General features: G+C 62.6%; 1 protein-coding gene across 1 annotated transcript in view; it reads left to right on the top strand.

Annotated features, from left to right (window-relative positions):
* The first annotated feature begins 452 nt into the window (after positions 1-452).
* Positions 453-21,143, top strand: part of AJAP1 (adherens junctions associated protein 1) — a 39,327-nt gene continuing 18,636 nt past the window's right edge. The window contains exons 1-2 of the mRNA XM_086764715.1: positions 453-564; positions 15,848-16,518. Of these exons, the coding sequence (XP_086620841.1) occupies positions 536-564; positions 15,848-16,518 (700 nt within the window). The 5' untranslated portion in view covers positions 453-535. The remainder of the gene's footprint in view (positions 565-15,847; positions 16,519-21,143) is intronic.

Here is a 21,143-nt window from a genome sequence, read left to right as displayed (position 1 = left end):
GCGCTCCCTTCCCGCACAGGGGATGTGCGGGGTGAGGCGCGGAAAAGCTTTTTCTCAGCTCAGCTGAGCCGGCGGGCGAGCGGGCGGGCGGGGGGAGCGGCTGGCCAAACGCAGCGACCCGGGCCCGCCCCCTCCCCTCCCCGCCGCGCCCGCGGAGGGGCCGCGCTCCGCCCCCGCCCCCGCCCCGCGCAACTTACCCACCTCCCCCCCCCCCGCCCCTCCGCCCCCCGCTCCGCGGGTGCGCGCACAGGCGCGGGCGCGCAGAGCCCAGCCCAGCTGAGCCCGCCGCGCGTGGGGCGCGCAGCCTCCGCGGGCGCGCAGCTGCCCCGCCGCCGCGCAGCTGCCCCGCCGCCGCTGAGGGGCCGGGGGCGGTCGTGGGCTCCGTGGGCTCCGGCGCCCGCCTCCCCCCGCCACCCCGGGCGATGCCCGCCCCGCCGCTGAGCCCCGCCGCGGGCGCGGGGCGGCGCGGCCGGATGAGGCGCTGAGGCGGCGCGGCCCCGCCGGGCCGAGCCGGGCCGGGCCGGGAGACGCGAGGATGTGGATGCGACGGCTCCCGGGACGCAGGTAGGGCCGGGGCGCGGAGCCCCGCGGAGCCAGCGCCGGCCGCGCTCCTCGCCTCCGGACTCCGGTAGCGAACTTAGGACGGGGGGGGGGGGGGGCGGCAGACGCGGCTGGTCCCGGGTCCGGGCGAGCTGGCGGGGGTCCCGTGTGGGGGGGGTGTGTGTGTGTCCCAGCTCTGCCCGGGGGGGGTGAGCTGGGAGCCGGGTCCCCCCCGCGCCTCCCCGCTCGCTGCCGGGAAGGGCTCCCCCCCACCCCCCCCCGCGCCGCCCCGTCCCGTCGGGGGAGGGAAGGGGCCAGGGGTTGCGGAGTTGCGGGGTGGGGGGGGGTGGATGTGTTTGGGAGATTTAATGGGGAATCGCAAAGCGGAGGAGACGGAGGCGAGGCGTTATGTAACGCGCTTTCGTTTCGGCGGCGGAGCCCATTCCAGCCCAAATCCGCGCTGTTTCCGCGGGGCCGCGCCCGGGGAGCGCGGGGCGCCCGGAGCCCGGCCGGGTGACACAGGCTGGGAGCAGCACCCTGCCCGACGGGGAGATGGCAGGGAAACCGGGCTGGATGGTGCACCTGCCGTTCCCCCCCGCTCCCCTTAGCCCAATTTTCCATTTAAAAAGTCCTGGGTTGGAGCTGGCAGGTGGCTCAGGGGTCAAACCCTGCCCCAGGCTCCCCTCTGCCCAGCAGGACGGTGGCTGGGGAGCCCTCTGCTGCGGAGGGGGGTCTCGAGGCCAGGGGTCCCCAACGGGCGGCCTCGCCCCGCGGCCACTCTCCGGGGAGCGGGACTCGGCGGCCGAGCGGCTGCGGGGTGAGCGATGGCCCCACCGCCCAGCCCTACCCCACGCAGTGACAAGGGGAGCCCCTCCGCCCACTCCGCTCCCCGCTCTGGCAGAACATGGCTGCTGCTTCGGGGGCGCGGGCGGCGAGGCGGGCAGGGCCCCCCCTGGACGCCGCAGGCGGGACGCGGGTGATGCGAGAGGCCTTTGTCCATCACCGTTCGGGGTCGCTGACAGCTTTGTCCCTCCACCCGAGCTTTGGCTGGAGTCCTGGAGGGCAAAACTCCACTGGAGGTTTTGTCCGCGCTGAGGAGCTGTGGGAGGCCCTCGGCTTTTGTTTCACACTCGCCTGTGCCGTGCGGTGTGTTCCAGAGGCACATGGCGAGCGAGCTCCCAAAGCCCCTTGGCTGATACACCCTGAGGGTCCGGGCACGCGAGCACCTTCCCGCTGCCGCCCAGACGTCCTTCTGTCCGTCCATCCGCCGAGGACGCGCTGCTGCACGGCGGGAAGGACGGAGCCTCCGGGGAGCCGGTGGTGATGTAGTGACCTTAGGAATTGCTAAGGGAGAGCACCGGGGATGTTTTTTGGGGTGCCTGGCGTTTGGATTTGTCCTGTGGCGGACGAAAAGCCCGGTGGAGCTGGAGGGCTGCTTCCCGGGGCTGGAGCCAGCAGAAGGCTGTAATCCTGGAAACGGAGGACGCCCTCTGCTTTTTTATTTTTGCGAAGAGTTTAGCAATGAAAGCAGGAGCCTTGCGGCCGCTTCTCTCCTCGATGCGCCTTGTGAATTTCTGTGCTGTGTATCCTGGATCCTCGGCGCCAGCCTGTCCTCTGTACCACCTCCTCAGCTTCCAGTCCCTCCACGTTTTATTTTTTATTTAAGAGAACTTCACTGCTAACCTTGCCTGCTGCTCTCGCTTCTCTCTAACTCTAATTGCTTCTGGCTTTGTTTCTGACATTTCCCATGTCATTTCCCCTCATTTTCTTGAAGACTGCTAGAAAAATAGCTCCGAGAGAAGCAGTAGACCTTTCCAGCGCCCGTTTCACCCTGCGCAGTCTCTGCCCGGAGCGGCTGCCTGGTGCAGGGAGCTGGTGCCTTGCTGCTCCTTTCCAGTCGGATTCCTCTCGCCCGCGGCTGCCTGACCTTGCAGGTGAGCCTTGCTCTCAAGCCGAGGAGGGCAGGACCCGCAAACCCGTCTCGCTGGGAGTTGCTCTGCCCTTGCTTTGGTGCAGGGGGGCTCGCCGCTCCCCCGGCTCTGGGGGCTGCGGGGCGCGGGGCTGGCCGTGCGGCGTGGCCCCTGCGAGTTCCTGGGGATGCTCCGGAGCCGCTCTGCCCATCGCTGGGTGCGGGCACTGCGGGGCAAAGGCCTGTTCTCTGGGGGGGACGGCTGCTGCTCCGTCACCTGCTGAGGGGGCACCGACGGACACGCGCATGTGTAGGGTGCCAGTGCGTGCCCGTGAGGGCTTCTAGCTCTGGCTGAGGACTTCCCTTCCACGGCTACAGACACAACGTTTTAAACAATACACCACGATTTTTACAGCATTTAGCTCCGGAGTGGTTTGCTGTATGAGTAAAACCACTGTTTGCGATTTCGCCCTGATGGTATAAACCAGCTCATTAAAAGCATACATCCCTGCGCGCTGGTGCCGAGGAAACTTTATGGGCCTCGCCGTTGCTGCCAAAGCAAACGTTTTCTGTGAATTTCGCTCATCAGGTTCACGCTGTCAGATGTGGATTCAGCCGCTCGTCAAAGATGCAAGGCTTGCAGTCTGGGAAGTAATGAGAGTGGCGAGCGGTGGGAGTTAATGGCCTCCACCGAGGAGCCCTTACTCATCCCGCATCCACGCGGGGCTGAGCTGGCTGCTCCCGGGTGAATTGATTGCCACGGAAATTCATCTCGTGTCACCGGCTATGATACTTAACAGCCACAATAATGCTTGAATAAACTGCGCTTTTATGCGGCGGTTCGTACCTCCTAACTGGCAGCAATTTCACAGATGAGGCGGAGGGAGCGGCGCTGGTCTTTAGCAGCCTCATCCCCAGAGCATGAATAATTGTTGTAATAACGCTGCCGCCGCGCTGCCCGCGCGGTGTCTCTGGCGGGGCGGCGCACGGGAGCTGCCGCTCGCTGTGGGGGCTGCCCCACGTCGCCGGCCGTCGACCCCTGGGACGTGTGAGCTTGCCGGCCCCTCTGCTCCAGGCGTCGAGCGCGGCAGCTCGAGTCTGATTTTTCAATCTTCCGCTGAGAATGCGGGGTTGCTAATTCCCCTTCAGAGCCCAGGCTGTGGAGGGGAACGCGGCGAGGCAGAGACCGGCTCTCCAGGTGGCCCGGCAGCCCGGTTCCTGCCTTTCCTCACCAAGTCTGGCCCGCGAGCTCTCCCCGCACGGCTCGTTTGCGTTTGTCTCTGTATGTATGTATGTACGTATACAGCGGTGAGCTCCGGGAGCGGCTTCGCGCAGCAGCTCCGTAGGGTGGGAATAATCCAGATGACTTCCGACAGGTCTGAGGTTCGTTATGGAAATGTATGCGTGCTTAAGCCTTTAAATATAGCTAACGGGAGAAGGACTGGGAGGCAAGATTATGGGAATCAATATGCTGAGCCGGAGGAGCGGGAGCCGCTCCGCGCCAGGTCGCGGTGCGCGTTGTTCTCGTTAGGGGCTGGTGGTGACGAAGTGTGTTATGGCAATTCCAGCTCAACGGAGTTTGGGTTTGAGGCCAAAACTCTTCTAGCAGGGCAGCTCCTGGGAGCCAAGCGCGTTGGGCGGGATCAGCGAGGAGGATGGAGTGGCCTCGTCAGGGCTTTCACCCCCTTGTGTAAAACAAAGGATTTTTCCTTCCTCCCTCCCACGCTGGACGGTACCCTGGGAGGGGGCTCCCGACCAAGCTCGGGGTCCCGGTGGCTGCCTGGATGCTCCCAAAGCTGCTGCTTGGGCCCTTCTTCGCCTTGGGTGCACGGTTTTCATCAGTGGTTTTGTTTTTTTTTTTTGCTACTGGAATAACGTAAAACTCTGGACTGAGCTGCCTCCTTAAAAACGGAATTTGAATTGAAATGAATATTTCCTCTGGCTCTTCTTACCGGGACCTGCACCTACAGACTTTGATGGCTTACATAATTTCCTGTGATGGAGATGTACTTCATCTAATTTCACTTTGAAATGCATCGATTAAGTCAGAACTGCTGGGAGATTTAAACTGAGTCTCTGCGGTCTGAACTTAACTGTGGGAGGTTTACCTGCCTTCATCCTTCAACATTAATTTGGGTTTCTGAGGATTCCTCCTGAAATGAGGTTTTGCCTGCCGCGGGATTGCTGCTGCTTCCCGGGTTTATCAGTTCCTTCCCCTGGCCTCGGCGGCTCTGCGAGCGGAAGCTGCGCCGACGCCCCCTTCCCGCGCGGCGTTGGGCGCCTTTGCCAGGCGCCGCGCGGGGACCGATGGGCGTTTCTGGGCAGGCGTCGTTTCTCGCCCGCGCTTCTTGCGCGGGTTGCCCCGGCTGGAGGTGAAGTGGCGTGGGTGTCGGGGCCAAGGCGATGCTGCAGCGGAGCGCTCATGGAGCAAGATGGAGACCCGCGGCGGTAACCCCACTGCGGGAGGATGCGTCCTCCCGTCAGTGCCGAGCGACTGAGCCTCTCTGGGACCAAGCAACAGCGATGAAAGGAAAAGAAATCCGACCTGGCTGGAGGTGGATGGGCAGTTGCGTGGAAATGAGCAGGGACGGAGTCAGCCCCCCGAGTGCCTCGGGGCAGGAGGCTGAAGCGCCGGTGGGGACTCACGGCTCTGGTTTTGTGTCTGAGACCGCTGACCGCCTTTGGGACAGCCCCATGCCAAAATTCAGCAGGAGAGGCTTCCCCAGCCTGGCTGTCCTGGAGAATTTAAATAGAATTCCAAAAAAAAAAAAAAAAAGCAGCTCATCATTCATAAAGTATTCATTTTCAACTCTGATCTACAAAATGTCTCATTGTGACTTGGAAATGGTGTGTAGGTGGGAGATATGCTTTAACATGCAACGGGTTTTGTTTAAATTTGCTCTGAAGGTCTTTCTCAGCAGCTCTGCTTTTCTGGAAGCATTGTTGCATCCCCAGCGGCGCTGTGTCCGTGCTGCCGGTGCGTCCCGGTGAGCCATGCTGCTGGTAGGGTCCAGCAGCGTCCGACCTGCCCAGTCCCGCCCGGTGCTGTGGGAGCAGAAGCCGTTCCCTGGCGCTGCGGGGAGCCCTGGCTGGAGTTGGTAACGAGGGGAACACGCCAGTCCCTAGCGAAGACAACGGTTGGGAGTGAGGAGGGGCAGGAGCACGGTTTCGTGGAGTTCAGCTACGACCTCGCAGGGATGGGTCGCTGCCGTCCGGAAGCGCCTTTGGCCGTGCCTGCCTTTCCGCAGCATCCCGGGATGCTTGGGAGACTCTCCCTGCGCGACGCGCTCCAGCCGTCGTTTGTGGCCCTGCAGACAGGGGATGTGGCCGCGTAACCGCATCAAGTGTCTGCAGCTGGCGTGGGAGGCCCGAGGGCGCATCACGCAGCAGACTGCATTTGGGGCTCCGTTAAGAGCAAACGGCGCTAATTGACATTGCCACTTGTCTGGGTGTCGTCCAGGTTGAAGACGAGGCAAGGTCGTGGCAGGGAGCGCAGGTTCTCCCCCGTGGGATTCGCCTGCCCGGTGAGCAGTCCGCACCGCACGCGCCGCGTTCCTCAGGGACGCGTTCCTCTAATTGCCGCGCGTGACCCCAGCCCTGCGCCCCGTGCCAGCGATAGCATCTCTGCCTCGTCTGCAGGACTCGCGTAATGAAGCGACAGTTAATTGACATGGATTAGGACATCCACTTAAGTACCCACCGAAACGTGGGTGATTAATGCCGGGAGCCCAGCCACGTGGCCGCCGTTCCCGCCGGGAGCGCGGTCGGGCTTTGCCTCTGCATGCGGAAGCCAAAGCTCGGCTCAGCCCGCAGCGCTGGGCGTTATGCGCAGAAAGCGTTGCCATTTTGGGTGTTGGCAGGCGTTATTTTAAAAAGAGCTGCCGGGAATAATAAACTCATTTTCTACAAGTAGTTGCCTTCCGTAGTTTCTTTTATGAAGTTTTCTCTGGGAAGGATGAGGATGAGTTATTCATCTTCTTGTTTCTTGGCGTTGTGAGAGGCGCTCCGCTCCTGTAGCGTCCTCCCAGGTGAAATGGTCAGGACTTGTTTTGGGTTCCCATCGCAGTGACGTGTTCTCTGGCAAAATCCATTTTGCTGATTTTGATGGATAAGGATGGAAACGTTTCTGATGGGCAGCTCCTTGGGGATATTCTGCTCCGGCGCCCGGTGGGAAGGGATGTGATTCCACGTTCTTCCCTTTCGTCCTTGGCAGGCCGCTGGCGCGCGGACCCGGCGCGGGGGCATTTGCCGGAAGCCAAGGTACCGCGGGAGGCGCAATAAACTGCAGAGGTTTGTGAAAAGCAGCGGGGGATGCGGGCGGTCTCCTGCCGCCGCCGATCTGCCTGGCAGGGACCTCCGTCTCTCCTTTGGAGATAACGCTTGGAAAAGTTTAATCGCTCCCGCACGGGGATTTGGTTTTTTAATGAGGTGCGAGGCGCAGGGCTATGTGTCGCGCTGGCGGGTGGGCTCGGGGGGCGCGTGCCCCTGAACGGCGCGGCGTTTCCAGTGCTCGGCGTGCCTCTGGTGACTCACGCTCACCTTCATCCCGCGGCGTCGCTGCTGGGCTGTACGCGCGGGGAGGCGGCTGTGGCAGGGAGAACAGCTCTTTTCCATGGAAAAGAAATTGTTCGGCGCTAAAAGGGGATTTAAACCTGTGCATGAAAGGATCAGAGTCTCTGCCCTGGATTTCTTTCTCCCTGCCTTCGCTTTCTATTTTGGTTTGGCTTTTTCTCCACCTTTTTGGCCCGTTCTCTTTTTTTCCATTAGATGTGTCACGCCATGAGCCCTCTCCAGCAGCGGGATGGCCCCGCGGCAGGGCTGGACACGGCCCCAGTGCCTGGCTCGGGAGGGGACCGCGGGGCTGGGGCCTCGGCCGGGCGATGCCCTGTGCTGCGCTCCCCTCCCTCGCGCCCCAGCTCTCCTGGCTTTGCTGCTCCAGGCGTCCCTATTGATGTTCCACACCTTCAGAGAGTGCTCTGCTGCCACTATTCTTTTTTTTTTTTTTTTTTAATTGTATTTCTTGCTCCATAAAAGCCATCTGTCTCTCTCTCTGCTTTTAGAGCCTTTATTTCTCTCACCCTCTCCATTTCTGTAAGAGTTACTGGGTCTTTTGAAATTCTCTGTGCTTCCCTGCGTTCGTGCCGGTGTACGGCTGCAGAGGTTTCCAGGTTGGCTGCGCATCCCTGGGCTGCCGGGGGCTTCCCGGGAGAGAGCCGGCTGGGCTCTGGGATACTCTGGCGGGAATCGGGAGCAGCTCTTCCACAGTGCCGGAGTTAAGTCCTGAGTCGCTCAGATTTCCCAGGGGTCCGCACGGCCCCGTGCGGACATCACCATGGGACGGGGATGGCTGGGCCATCTTCCAAATCCCATTGGAAAGATATCTTCTCCTTGGGTATTTTCCACAGCGGTAGTTTTCCCATTGATGCAGACAGCTTGGTGGGCAGAGCGGTGGGCTCCGACGAAGCCGTGTTGTGTTACAACAATGCCTATTTTAATTATTTTGTTGTACTCATTTAGCTGCTACTTTGTACGTACCGAGATAACTTATTTTTTTAGATCAAAGCATTTCCTGCGTAAGTTGTAATGACACGCTTGGGCACATTAATTGAGAAAATAAGATAAGCGCTCGGGTTATTTACCAGCAAGGCGGCGGTGTTGAAGGACGGTGTAAGCAGTAGCTTGCACCATGGTCTTCCTCCCCATCAGTCCCCTCAGAGGCAGAGGGCTGGGTTGAAGTAGCCACTGGCTCTTGAAATCACCCTTAATTTCCTCAGGTTTATGGGATTTTTTTTTTAACATCCCCAACAATGGAGCTCGAGGCTGTGACTCTTCGACAAGATTTTTAGTGGATTTGGAAATGGAAGAGAAACTTCCCGGCAAGTTGTGTCTGAGCTGAAGCCCTTGCTGCTGCCTGCTCCCCGGCGCTGGTGCAAAATTCGGGGGGGACGAGCGAAACAAGTCGGCGACAGGTGCAGGTTTGGGCTGGGAAGCCAGCGCTTACAAAGCCCCTTTATCCGGCGGGACAAAAGCCGAGTGTGATTTCCGACGGTTTGATGAAACGCCCCACTGTCCGGCCCCGCCGCGCTAAATGCGCGCAGTGTTTGCCGGCTGCCTTGGCCCGGCGCTGGAGAGCGGCGGCGGGGGAAGCGGTGGCCGTGCTGTGCCCGTTGCGAGGGATGCTCTAGCGGTACCCAGGGATGCAGGGGCAAGAGCTGGGGGTGGTTGGTCGCCCGGCCGGGGCAGGAGGTGGCATGACCCCGTCTCTGCCCACAGCATACGGAGAGGCAGCGCAGCTCGTGGCGTCTGGCAGATGAAGCCGCAGCCCGCTGAGCCGTACTGGGGGAGCTAGACCGTGCGCGGAGCTCCTCGTGAATCACCCAGTGCCGGTTTTGCACGGAAATTCGCTGAAGACGTTTCTCTGTCTGAAGGCACGTGGTGACTTCTGGGCCTCCTGCCCCCAGTGCTTTTCAAATCCTGTCTGAAATAATCCCGCGAGACTGGGGAAAGCGCTCTGCAGCAGATGTTGCGCCCTTTTCCGAGCAAGTCGAGCTAGGCTGGCAATCCTGGGCAATGTTCACCAGCTCGCTGCGATAGCTGAGCTCCCGGACTCGTCCTCAGGCCAAGCGAGCACCCCGCAGGCTTGTCGGCACCCGTTTAAACGTTGAAAAATGGGAAATGAACTCGAAACCCAGGGCTGAAGTTTGGCTCGGCTTTGGCAGCGACCAGGCACGTGGCTGCCGTGGCGCAGACCTGCTCTTGCCCTTGCAGCAATACCACGTGTGGCCGTTTTCTCAGTTTTCTCCTTTTTTCCCCTTTCCCGTGCCGCTCTGCAAGCCCGTGCTGTGGGATGCAGGACGTGCCGGAGGGGTCCCGTGCCGGAGGGCTCCAGCAGCAGCCCCCGGCCACGTGCCTGGGGCTTTGCCCTTCCTCTGCCTCCAGCGAAGGACGGGACGCGAAGGCGCGAGCGGCCGCCGCTGCGCCAGATCTGCTCTCCGCCAGCCTTGGCAGGCCCTGCGCCTACCGCATCAGCACATTGGCGGTGCCGCTGGGTATTAATTACGCCTTCCGCACTCGCGGCTATTCAGATGTTAAAATTGTTTATTCGCAGCTGGCTAAGCTCAAGACAGAGGTCCCCGCTTTGCCAGCCCTGCGCGGCCGCCCTCCCGCCCCGCTCTCCTCCGTGGGATGCGGTGCTCCAGCGCAGGTGGGGTCGGATTCGGCTGCCTCTGTCCTGAGCTCAGCCAGCCCCGGCCGCCCCGTTTCTGCCCCGTGTTCCCGGGCGCCGTCTGCCTGGGCGTGGAGGCGTGGTGGGGAGGACTCGGCCGATTCCACCCTCGGCTGATTTCCCTCCACGATAAATCCCGTCCCCTCCGCCGCGGGAAGCGGTGTCGGTTTAATTACTTGTGGGGAGAAGGGAGAGAGTGGAGGAACTTAGGACTTTGCTTTAAATATCACTTTTATTAGCAGGTAATCCTGAAGCTCAGGTCTGTAATAAAGATAGGTAGCGGCTTGGCACATTTAATTTACCGAGGTGCTACTGTGTGTCAGCTCTTGTGCCTTAATTCCCAGCCCCAGCTTTACAGAGCTGGGCAGTCACATCTTCTCAAATTCGTAATTATCTCAGAAGAAGTCGTGGCTGCAGACGGCGTGGTGGATGGTAGATTCCCAGTTCCCGTTGGGTCTGGCTTCAGGGCGACTCGTCCCTGAGCGCATCGCTCAGAGAGCCCGGGGAGCGGGGCAGGATGCGGTGGGCACCCCGCCGGGTTGGTCCCCAGGGTGTCCCGCCGGTCCCACAGTGTAAGTCGTCTCCCAGCCCTGGTGAGGGTCCTGTCTGGGCTGGAGCGAAGGGGTGATGCTGCATTTCCATGGCAGTGGCTGGTAGTGTCACAAGGACAGTCGCTGCACTGCGGGGATCATCGGTGAGAGCGGCTGCTGCGGGCGCCGGGGCTGCAGTCCCCACCGCAGCCAGGACGCGCGGTTGCAGGCCAAGTCTCTGCCGCCACCACCAAAACTTTGCCCTCTCTTCCTCTCGCTGCAGCGTGAAAGTCACCCGCCGAGAGGCAGTGGCCTTGTTCTTTTTCCGTATGAAGCTAGCGAGCCCCTGCGCGTACTCTCGTACCGTGCTGCCGTGCTCCCAGCGCCTTGGCAGGGCGCGCAGCCGCGCTGCCAGGGATGCGTTTCCTAGAGCGCGGCACCCGCCTTCCTGCCGTGTCTGGCCCGGGACAAGGGAGCATCGCCCCGTCCCTCTGGCCACGGCTCCCACTCGCGCTCCAGGCCCTCGCTTGGAATATTTTTGCCTCCGTCTCGCTTGGTGTTTGGAGATGGGAAGCGCTCCGAGCGCGTAAATCATGCCAACAAGGACATAACCTTGGTTCCCTGCGCAATACCAAGAGATTACCTAACGGGAGGCGTGCAATGGAAGAGCGGCTCCATTTGTGTAATTCTGCATCAAAAATCAGGCTGTTCGGCACCGAGCGCTGCCTGCGGAGCGGCTGCGCAGTCCGGGGAGAGAGGGGCCGGCGCTGGGGAGCCAGCCAGGGCCTCACGAAAGGGGCGCGAACGGGTGCCCCTGCCCGCTGCCGCCCCGGGACGCGCGCTGCAGGGAGCCGGTTGCGGCTGCGGGGAGGTGCGCTGCTCGCCAGCTGCTGGTGGCTTGCATTCCGCGGTTAGTCGGGGCCGCTCGGTGGCCGCAATCCCCGTTAATTGCTCGGACATCCCAGTTGATTGCTCGGATGGATTACCCAACTGGGGGATTTCTGGGGTCTCCTGGTTTTGCAGCTGCTGGATTAATCCGTGGTGTCCGGGCTGGCCGTCTTCCGAGGGTCCCTGGGGCCGGGGCGTTTCCCTCCTGCTCCATGCTGGATGTTCCCGCTTCCCACGCGTGGGGACGGCTGTGGCTGATTTCCGAGGCAGCATCCCGGAGCGGTGCTGGGCTTTGCGTGAATCCCAAACCCAGGTGCTGTAGCGATGCGGCCGCTTCTCTGGAAGCTCTGGCTCTTGCCAGGCCGTGGTGGAGAGCGGGTGGGAGACGTAGCCTGGGCGAGGGTGAGGTGACATCGAGCTGAGGAGGTGGCACCGGGGTGCTGCCAGCCCTGGGCTCGGGGGTCTCGCTCCCATCATGCCGCTGTGGATAGAAATGCAAAATAACGTGCAGGGAGGGTGGCAGAAGAGGGGTTTTACTCCACTTGTCCTGCCTGCTTTCATCCTTTGTGCCTTGTTTTCCCTATGGATTTCTCTCCGACTTCCAAACTGTACTGCTCTGCCAGTCATGCAGCTCCATCGTTTCAAAGGCGCTGAGCAGCCCTCAGTGCTCCGGATCGATCCGGAAACGTCGCGCAGTGATGCGAACGACGCTCCCACGCCTGCACGGCCCGTGCATGTGCTCCAGTGGCAGCGGCGTTGCAGGAGCCCTGGGACCGTGAGCCCGGCTGATGCCCGGGGGGGGGCAGTGGGTTTGGGTCCATGTCCGGGACACGGGTCAAGGGGGGCTGGCGGCTGCGTTTCCCGGGCTGCTGCTTCACGCGTTCGTAGGTGATCCCACGACAGGGACGATCATGCGTTTTCAGCTCTGCAGCAATCTGAGATGGCTAATTACCAACGCATTTCTGTTGCCTGCGCGTGTTCCTCAAAACGCCTGGGGGCTTCTGCCTGTGCATGGAGCTTCGTCGGGGCAGGAGGGATTTGGTGGCCCCGGCTTTCCTGTTGGGAAGGAGCCCTTGGCGCACGGGGCCCGTGGGAAGAGCTGTGGTAGCCGGGCAGCATCCCTGCGCCAGCCCCGGCATGGAAACACCTCTTCCTGAGCAGCGAAGAGTGCGGCGAGCTCACGTCCTCCAGCCTCCTTGAAACCAATCTCTCCTCTTCGATCTGAAGGATTTGAGAAGGGGTTTTCATACTGGGGGGATTCTGAAACGGGCTGCCTGTGGTGGGAGGGCTGCGACAGCTCCGTCGGAACCACCTTCGATGCCCGCGACTCCGTCGCCGTTAAAACGGAGATTGGCCGGACTGGGCTCAGCGCAGCAACCCCGGGGCGCTGAGCGCGCGTGATCCCTGTAATTACCTGAGCAGTTTCCCTGAAATCCGCTCTCCTGCTTCTCGCCAGGCACAGGTGAATGTTTGTGGGAGTTTCCCTTCCCGTGGGAGAATGCGGCCGCCTCTCCATCCGTTAAGCTGCGGGAGCGGATTTGTGGTTCGCGGGAGGAAGGGCTTCGGATGAGGAGGGATTTCATCTTCTCAAGTATCTCTGCTGCTCCTTTCTTTTTTCCAACCCAATTTCAGAGTTCTGTTGAATTTTTCCTTGAGTTTGAGAAGTATTTTGGGATAACGCTCCCATTCACCCCAAAGATGGGAACAGAAATAATGTGGGAATTGCCCACGCGCAGCCCATCTCTCTTTCCAACGGGGGAAAAAACCAGTTTTGTGCGGAGGGAGTCCTGAATACTCAAAATCCTGATTTGCAGAGAGTTCAGCAAGCGGTGTCATCACAGCCCTGCCCAGTGCATCCCTCCATCCCACCGCGTACCCCGGCAGATGAGTGTGATGTGATTCGCCCCCTTCCCTGGGACAGCCCCCGTTTGGGTGGGTGGGGGAAGGCTCTCCTGGCCTCTGCTCTCCGGCCGGCGAGGAGGGTTTGTGCCGTTTGGTATCTGAGCAGAGCTCAGGTGACTTCCCGGCCCGCGAACCGCAGTGACGTTCCGCTCGCGCCTCCCGAGAGGCGAGCGGATGCTCTCCGCCCGCTTTGGCAGCGGCGAGGCAGAGGCGTGGGGACTCCCCGGGGATGGCAGGCCGGGAGCAGCGGGTTTTTGTGGGACAGCGTTGGTCTGGGGCGAGCGCAGGGCGGCGGGACCTTGGGGCTGGACACGTCCCCGCTCCCCGGGCTGCCCTTGGGACGCGTCTCTCGCCGCCCGCTTTGGCAGGGTGCTGGGGTGGGGCAGGGGGCAGGAGGGGTGGCAGGGGAAGGGAAGGGTGGTCCCGCAGCAGACCCCAGGGCCCCGGGCTGCCACCAGCCCCGCCACGCGCCGCCGCATCCCCGCCACCACGCCGAGCGCATCGCGCTGCGTTGCCTAGACAACGGCAACTCCTACACGCTGCTATTTATTCTGAAGGACACTTGCTCTTATCTGTTGTTGCAAAGCCCTCAAAAGATTGCATGCCGCGCAAAATTCCTCCGAGGTAACCGGCCTCGCTGCTCCCGTCCCGAGAGCTGCCTCCTTGGGGACGTGCCAGCCCGCGGGTGGCCGGGAGGATGCTCCTTGGTGACAGCTCCTTGGCCGGCGTCAGACGCAAGCGGGAGAGTGACCCGTGCTGTCCTTGGGGCGGGATGGGCGCTGCCCTGTACAAGCCGTGGGTGGCACCTGCCGTGTCCCCCTCCGTCAGGAGAGGGTCTGGCATGGGGAGTGGTGCCGGGAGCGAGGGGCACCCCTGCGTTCGGGTGTCGCCTGGCGTGACCCACGTGAGGCTGGGGGTCGTGCGTTGCGTTCTCCCCCGGGGCCGGCTGGTGCCGCGGGCAGCGATGCTCGGGCAGGTCCCGCGCGGGAGCAAACCCCTCTGAGCTCGGGGCTGCCGTCGCTGCAGCCTGAGAACATCACGGTCACGAGCGAGCAGGGGGAAATGGGAAGAGGGGGAAAAAAAAATCTGTTTTTCCTGTGAGCTGCCACTGCTGTGCGCCGAGGACGGGTGTTTTGCCTTTCGGAAGCTTCCACGCGGCCGCTGGGATTTAGTGAGCACTGAGTTTGGGCTGGGCGCGTCGTCCCTCGCCGTGCTTGGTGGCTGTTGTTAAAAGTGCGCCGTGCGCGCCGCTCGCCCGCGGAGGGCAGGGAAGGGAATTGGTCTGGGTGCGAGGGGTGGGACCTGGGGTGCACGGAGCACCGGGGCGGTGGCCGGCACCTCGCCTTCCCCGCGAGAAGGCATTTTGGTAATGGCGTCAGGGCGGCAGGCAGAGGCTGAGCTCCAGCCTGATGCGCGGCTGGCGTGGGTACGAGTGTTGTGAAGGTGAATCTGCGTTCAGTGCGCCCGCTGAAGCCGAGCTCCTGCCTCCTCGCGGGTGGAGACGGGGCGTTGGTGTTGCCGGTGGCACCGCTGGCGCGCGGGGGACGCTCTTCGTGCTGCCCGCCGCGGCACTGCCACCGCTCTAAAAAAAACCCCACCAGCAACGTGGTTTGGGTGGTTTGGTTTTTTTGAAGCCTTGAAATCCTTCCTCCCCCAGGCTGAACTATTTTGGTGTATGTTATCTGTTTCTGGCTCTTCCCTTTCTCCTTCTGCATTCTTTCCCTGCGTCGCCTTGTTCCTCCCCAAAATAAATGCTGTTACGCTTTGAAAAAAAATAGCCAATTAGGGAAAACGAGAGATCCTCCCAGCAGAAAAAGGCTGTGCCTGGGAGTATCCAGGTCAGCGTCGCTTGCTCGGGCGTGGAGGGGAGCGCGCGGATGCCTCTGTCAGCCGGGTGCGCGTTCCGGGTGCTCCCAGGGACCGTACGGGAGCAGCGCTGCGGAGCGTCGCTCTGCTTCGCCAGACAGAGCTCTCCTTAACTCCTGCTGAGTCCGACAAACGTCTTTCTTGTGTAAAAGCTGAATAAAATGGAGTAAAGATTTTTTTTTTTTTTCCTGGAAAAAAAAAGTGAACAAGAAAAACTTGCATATTGGGCAGTTTCTTGCTGTCGAACACCATGCTTCGCGTGTGGTTGTGTCCCAGGGGAGGATGCGAGTGGAGCAGAACCTCGTGAGGCGCCCGGCGCGTCCCCGTGCTGCGGGGTTGCGTTCGGCGCTGGGTGCCGTGCTCCGCAGGAGGCGATGCTCCTGCTGCGGCGTGGGTGGCCCCCTCAGCGGGAGGTGGGGTACTGGTGAGTCTACGGCCTCTCCTGGCTCGGCTTGTGGAGGGATGGGTCCCGTTGCCATCCGCGGGCTTGCTGCTCGTGCCTTGGCGTGGGAAGGCGGGGAGCAGGGGCTCCCCAGTACCCCTGCCGCTGAGAGACCCCGGGGCGAAGCTCCCGCTGCTCGTGCCGCCGGCTCCGGGTAATCCATCCGGAAGGGCCGAGTGTCAGCAGCGCGGGCGCTGGCCGCTTCTGCAGGGCACGGCGCGGTAAAACCCGTCCTCGAGGCACTCGTGGCACCCACAGATCCGCCGAAAAGCGGCAAAGTCGCGTTTTCAGGTGGACGTCCTTGATCTGCCCCGCGTGCGGTGATGGGTTTTGTGGCCGGAGGAGGACGGGAAGGGGGTGCAGGGTACCCCACGATGCTGTTTTGGGGGGTGCCAGCTGGAGCCTGGGGGACGACGATGGCATCACTCTGCCGCGCTGCCGGGGCGTTTTGGGTGGCCGGGCGTGGGGAGCCGGGGCGCGCCGTGCCGGGTGGGAGCGCTGGGCTGCTCCCCTGCCTTTCTAACGTGGCTGCTGTCTGTCCGCAGGTCAAGTTGCCCGCTCGGAAGCCATGCTTGGATTTTAATAGCCATGTTCCACCTAGCCATGGACCTCGCCAGCTGCCAGCCCCTGGCCAGCGGCCCTGGTGGGAGGCTTTCACCGCGGCCAGCGCTCCGGCACAGACTGTCCCGCAGCTCGCCGTGGGGCACGGGGAGCGCTGAGGAGTTGCGGCCACCCGGCCCCCCCTGGACCTGCGCCCCCACGCCTCTCCCGCAGAGACCCCGCTCCCGCCGGCCGCCCCCCGCCGCCCTGCTGCCCGCCGGCCGCCCCCTGCGCCGACTCCGCTCCCGGAGGGGCCGGCGGCACCTGCGCAGCCACGGCTTCGCCCCACGGGATGGGCGACCCACGGCGATGCCCGAGGTCATCGTCTGGGGCCCCACGGGCGAGGAGGACTCCCTGGAGAGCAGCACGCTGCCCGGCACCTTCGCCACCACCGCCGCCGCCACCACCACCGCTGCGACCACCACCACCACCACCGCCGCTGCCACCTCCGCGGCCGCCACGCCGCCTCGCGTGCCCCCCAGCACCCCGGCTCCCGCGCCCGGCGCGGATGTGCCCCGCAGCAGCCCCGGCCGCACCAGCACCGCCGAGCCGGCCGCCGGCCACAGCAGCAGCGGCAAGGATGCTCGCCCGCCCCGCGGGCTGGGAGACAGCACAGGTAGGGTCTGCCGGGGGTCAGGGCGACGGCGGGTCAGTTGGGAGCGGAGGGGTCACCGCGGTGCGAGTTTCCCGGTGGCAGCGCTGCCCGGGACAGAGAGAAGCATGTGATGTGAAACGAGAGCGCTCGGGAGGCGAGCGGCAGCTCTGGTTCATCGCTTTTATCCAAGGTGTTTTCCAGCAGCTTGCTGTGTTTTTCCCGTCAGCGGTACCTGTCTCCCATAATCGCGCTTAGCGTGGCGCTGGGGCGCGGCAGCACGTTCCCCCCGCGCTGCCTGCTGCCTGACCGCGGATGGGAGAGCAGCTGCCCGTTCATTTCAGACAATATTTATTATTGCCGGTATTAAACGGTGGGATGCCATTGTACCGTTTACGGAATTTATTCACTGTGCATCGACTGCTTTTGGCCCACGGTGATTCTTCCAGTCAAATCGAAGAAGAATTTTATGGCCTGATCTTAATCCCAATTAATTTATCTAGCCCACTCGGCGTGGCGGAAGGAGGCAGGCCAACCGTAACGTTGTTCCTGACTTCGACAGGTTATTTGTAGTGGTGCAAACACTCCCAGCCTACACACCTTTCAGAAAACCGCTGGAACTGGCTGGGTAAACGAGCAAGGGAGCAGCGATAACGCTGCTGGCGTGAGCTGCTCGACACGCGTGACGAGATCTGAGCCGCGGCTGGTGTGGTTGGCGCGGTCAGCCTCTGTGACGTCGCTGGGTCCGGGTGCGCGGGATGCGGTGGGTGCCGGCTGCGGCACGAGGGAGGGCGGCCCCGGGCACGCGCCGTAGCTCGCTGGAGTCGGTGGCTTCATGCAGGCGAGGACGAGCCGGTGGTGCCACCGCGCTGCCTGGCCGGCGGAGAGCTGTGACCCTGCGTCCCCGGGGGCCAGCTGCTTTAATCCGCTGGCTCTTAGCTCCCGTTAGGGGGTTTTCTGGGGTCGGAGTCTTTCCTAATGAACTTCTTTTCGCCGAGTGGTGGACGCGATAAACTCCTTCCCAGGGCTAAAGGGCCTTTTTGATCTCGGCGCGTCCACCCTGAATTGAAAAGCGCCTGATCTGCTTTTCCTTCGGGCGCCGAGCGGCCAGGAGAGCCCGGGCGAGCTCCGGGCGGGGAGCCCCAAGCCCTGGCACGCAGCGGGCCGAGCATTTCGGGAGCTCGGTCGCGGCGTCTGGAAGCCCCGGCCGTGCTGTGGCGGGTTTTGCTGGCGATGCGCCCGCGCCGAGCCGTGCGGTTTCTCAAGCCCGGCTCCTCTCTGTTATGTAAGCGTTAGCGGCTGGAAGTGTTTGTTCTCTGCTGGGAAAAACATATGGCTACAAATGAGGATTAGGTAACTCGGCTGTACTTTTTATTTGCCTCAGCGAGCATCGCGAGTTCTTGTCCTGCGAGGCGCTGTGGTGGGAACCCGAGGTGGGACGCGGCTCTCGCAGGCTGTGGTCCCTCAGCCTCCTTGGGCAGCAGCACGGGGGGTCGGGGTGGTCTCGCCTGCAGCGCCCACGGGAGCTGGGGCCACCCTGGGAGCTGGCTCCCCGGCACACATCCGCGTTCCCATCGGATGGGGTGCTGCCGTCCTGCTGGCGAAGGGGCTGCTTCCCGCGCTGCGTTCCTCCTGCCATTGCTGCCCGCCCTGCATTGGTGGAACGGGACAAATTGGGTGCCTGGGGATGCTGGAGGACGGGGGGGGTCCCTGGCACGCGCGGGGTTGGGGCACTTGGGCAGCAGCGCTCGCGGAGATGAGCAGCCCCACTTAGATCTTCCCCTCGCCCCGCTCCGCCTGGATGAAGAAGCAAGAGAAAAAAAGCCAGAAACAACATCTCCGTGACTCACTAGCAGCAAAACACACGTAAAAACGCTCCCCTGGAGCAGCACGCTGCTCGTAGGTGGGAGAGGAGGCGGACGAGCGGCTGCTTGTGACGGCCGGGAAGGCGCGCGCCGCCGCGGTCAGGTGGGCACCGCGCGCCGGGGGTTTGGGTACCCCCAGCTCAGGTGTGTTTGTCCCGGTGCCGGGTGCCGGCGGAGTGCTGGTGGCAGTCAGACGGGGACACAGCGTGTTCACCCAGGTGTAGTTTGTGCTTACGCTTGTCAAAAACGCGCGTCCTTTCTCGGGGGCTGTCATCATCACTTTATGGCAGAGCGCGGAAAGAGAGAAATCATTAAAATTCCAGCGTGCGGTGAGAGGCCAGGGCCGGGAGGAGCTTTAAGGGGCGGCCGTGCTGACACTCCCCGTGCGGGCTGGGCTCCGCCGCCGAGGCACAGCATCCTCCGAAAAACAGAAGAAAGGAGAAGAGTGAATCAGAGACAGAGCGAAGCATGAATCGCGCTCGCCGGGCTGTCGGAGGCTCTCCTCTCAGTATTATTAGGATAAAGCCTCTTTAATTAAACCTTTAAGTGCTTTATAAGGCAGAAGACTTTATGTGCCGTCTGCTGCTCTTAACGGTGGCTTGATCACTGGTGCACCACGCGCTTGGCAGCGTGCTCCGCGGGCAGCGTGCTGGCGAAGGAGCCGGGGCGAAGGGGCTCACCGGCCGCCGGCCGGGAGCGTGTCGGGGTAAATAATAACGGGGAGAGATTCGCTTCCTCGCTGGGAGATGACCCTGCCTTCAGATAGAGGGGGCAGGAGAGGGGGCGCGGGATGCGGGGAGATAGCGGATGCACGAGGCTTCAAAGGAATTAATTAAAGATAAAATGTGTTTAAAAGAGAACCCGGGGCGATGGGGATGGAGCTGCCTCTTTGATCTGTCGCGCGAAGGCGTGGGGAGCTGTGGCGACCAGGGAGGAGGCGAGGGGCCGGCCGGCATCTCCTGGGCCAGCGCCCGCCTTTCCCGGTGGGTTCCCGAGGGATCCGTTGTGAGGCCCTGCAGCAGCTTGGGGATGGAGGATGACGCTGAAGGGAGAGACGAGCCTGGCCGTAAGCTCAGCTCTGGCGAGGGAGCGAGGACTCCTTCTCCCCGGGATGAGCAGATGTCGTGCGTGCGCGCGTGCCTTCACCCACGTGTGTCTAAATGAGCCAGAAGCTCTCTGCTGCGCTCAGAAATATTTACTGCTCGGTGATATTTGCTGTAACACCTGAGCAGATAAGCCCTGGTGTCTTTAGCATAAGCCTCTGCAATCTCCCTTCTTGGCAGGAGCGTTTCGCAGCGGCAGCAGCGGGATGCTCTCCTCCTTTCCTCAATCCAACCCGAAACGCCGGGAGGTTTCCAGGAACCCTGGGCTGGTGGTTTTTGTGCTGAAGAGCTGTGTTTTCTCTTCAGGATGAGTAACGCTCGCCGGGCTGGCTTTTGGAGCCGAGTGCCCCGGTTTAGCAGGTGGGAAGCCAAGGGCTTCGCTGCACAAACCCCGCTGTGGAGGAGCGGCCCCAAGGCCGTTTCCCAGCCGGTGGGTCGGGCAGCGGACGCGCACCAGCTTTGCCCCGGAACAAGGTTTTCCAAGAAGATTCCTGCCGTGTTTCCTCCCCTGTGTCTAACCCTGGCCTGTTTTGTAAATCATGTTTCTCATAAGCTGTTCGTGTTTCACGCAGTCTGACTGATCCCCCCGGGAAGGGCCAGTTGCGGCTGCGGCACCACGGCCACACAAGGCCCCTGATGGAATTTCTCTGTCCCAAAGCAGCTTTGTCGGCTGGATGAGGCTTTTGGGGATCAGACGCCTTTTCTGACGGCTGGGGAAGCTGCAGTGCCGCTCCAGTCCAGCCGGTTTTCCCCAGCCTCCCCGCGATGCTCGGGAGGAGTCGGAGGCATCCCGGAGCCCAGGATGTGCGAGAACAGAGGAAGGAGATTGATGGCAGGGATGAGGACGGGATGTCGAGCCCCGCGGGAAGACCCTTCTTCGGAGAGAGCCCCTCCTCGGGCAGCTGCCGGCGCCGATGTCCCCGCGCCCAAAGGCAGCTGGGGACGATGCCCAGAGCGGGTGGCCGGCTGCCGGGCTCGCATGCCCGGTGACCAGGATCCGAGAGGAACCCGTCGCTGGTCCGGCTGTTCCGGGCAGCCGTGCTGGGAGATGCGGTGTGGCCACCTGCCCGGTGCGGTGCCCTGCCGAGCCGAGCGCGGGGCGGAGGCAGCGGCGACAGCGCCGGTTGCTGGCTCCTGTGTGGGCTGTGATGCTCGGCGTGGAAATTGCTTAGAAGGTTATTTTGGCCAGGAACAATCGCCGCAGCACCGATTCCATCTGCGCTGTCGTCATTTCCCTCCCTGTGAGCTCTTCAGCTGCTCTCCGGAGCCCGTTTCTTTCCAGTGCCCGTTGCTGGGAGCGCGTTCGGGATGCTCTCTCCCCAGCTGGATGCGATGCTCTGTGGAGCAAGGGGGAGTTGGGGCCTGACCCCGCGCGTGTAAATCCCACCGCGACCCAGCGCTCACCCCTCCCGCGCACCCCTGCGACACCGGGGGGCCCTCCCTGCGCCCCGCCACGTGCCGGCAGCCCCAGCCTTGGCCTGTTTGGGAGATTCGCCCTCTTTTGCCATTGCGACTCGAACCAGGAGCTGCGGGAAGGCTGAGGCAGAGCGAGGGGAGGAGCAGGGAAGGCGCCGCGCGGGACGTCTGCGGGACGGGGCTCGGGGGCTCGGCTGCAGCCCTCCTGGCCAGCGTGGGGCTGGTATTCGGGGCGTCTGTTCTTTTCCTGCCCCTAACGGTAACT

Source organism: Chlamydotis macqueenii, chromosome 21, assembly GCF_036417535.1.
Source record: "Chlamydotis macqueenii isolate bChlMac1 chromosome 21, bChlMac1.mat, whole genome shotgun sequence".
NCBI classification, from domain to species: domain Eukaryota; kingdom Metazoa; phylum Chordata; class Aves; order Otidiformes; family Otididae; genus Chlamydotis; species Chlamydotis macqueenii.
The sequence above is the reverse complement of the archived record's forward strand: the minus strand, read 5'-3'. Positions and strand labels throughout refer to the sequence as shown.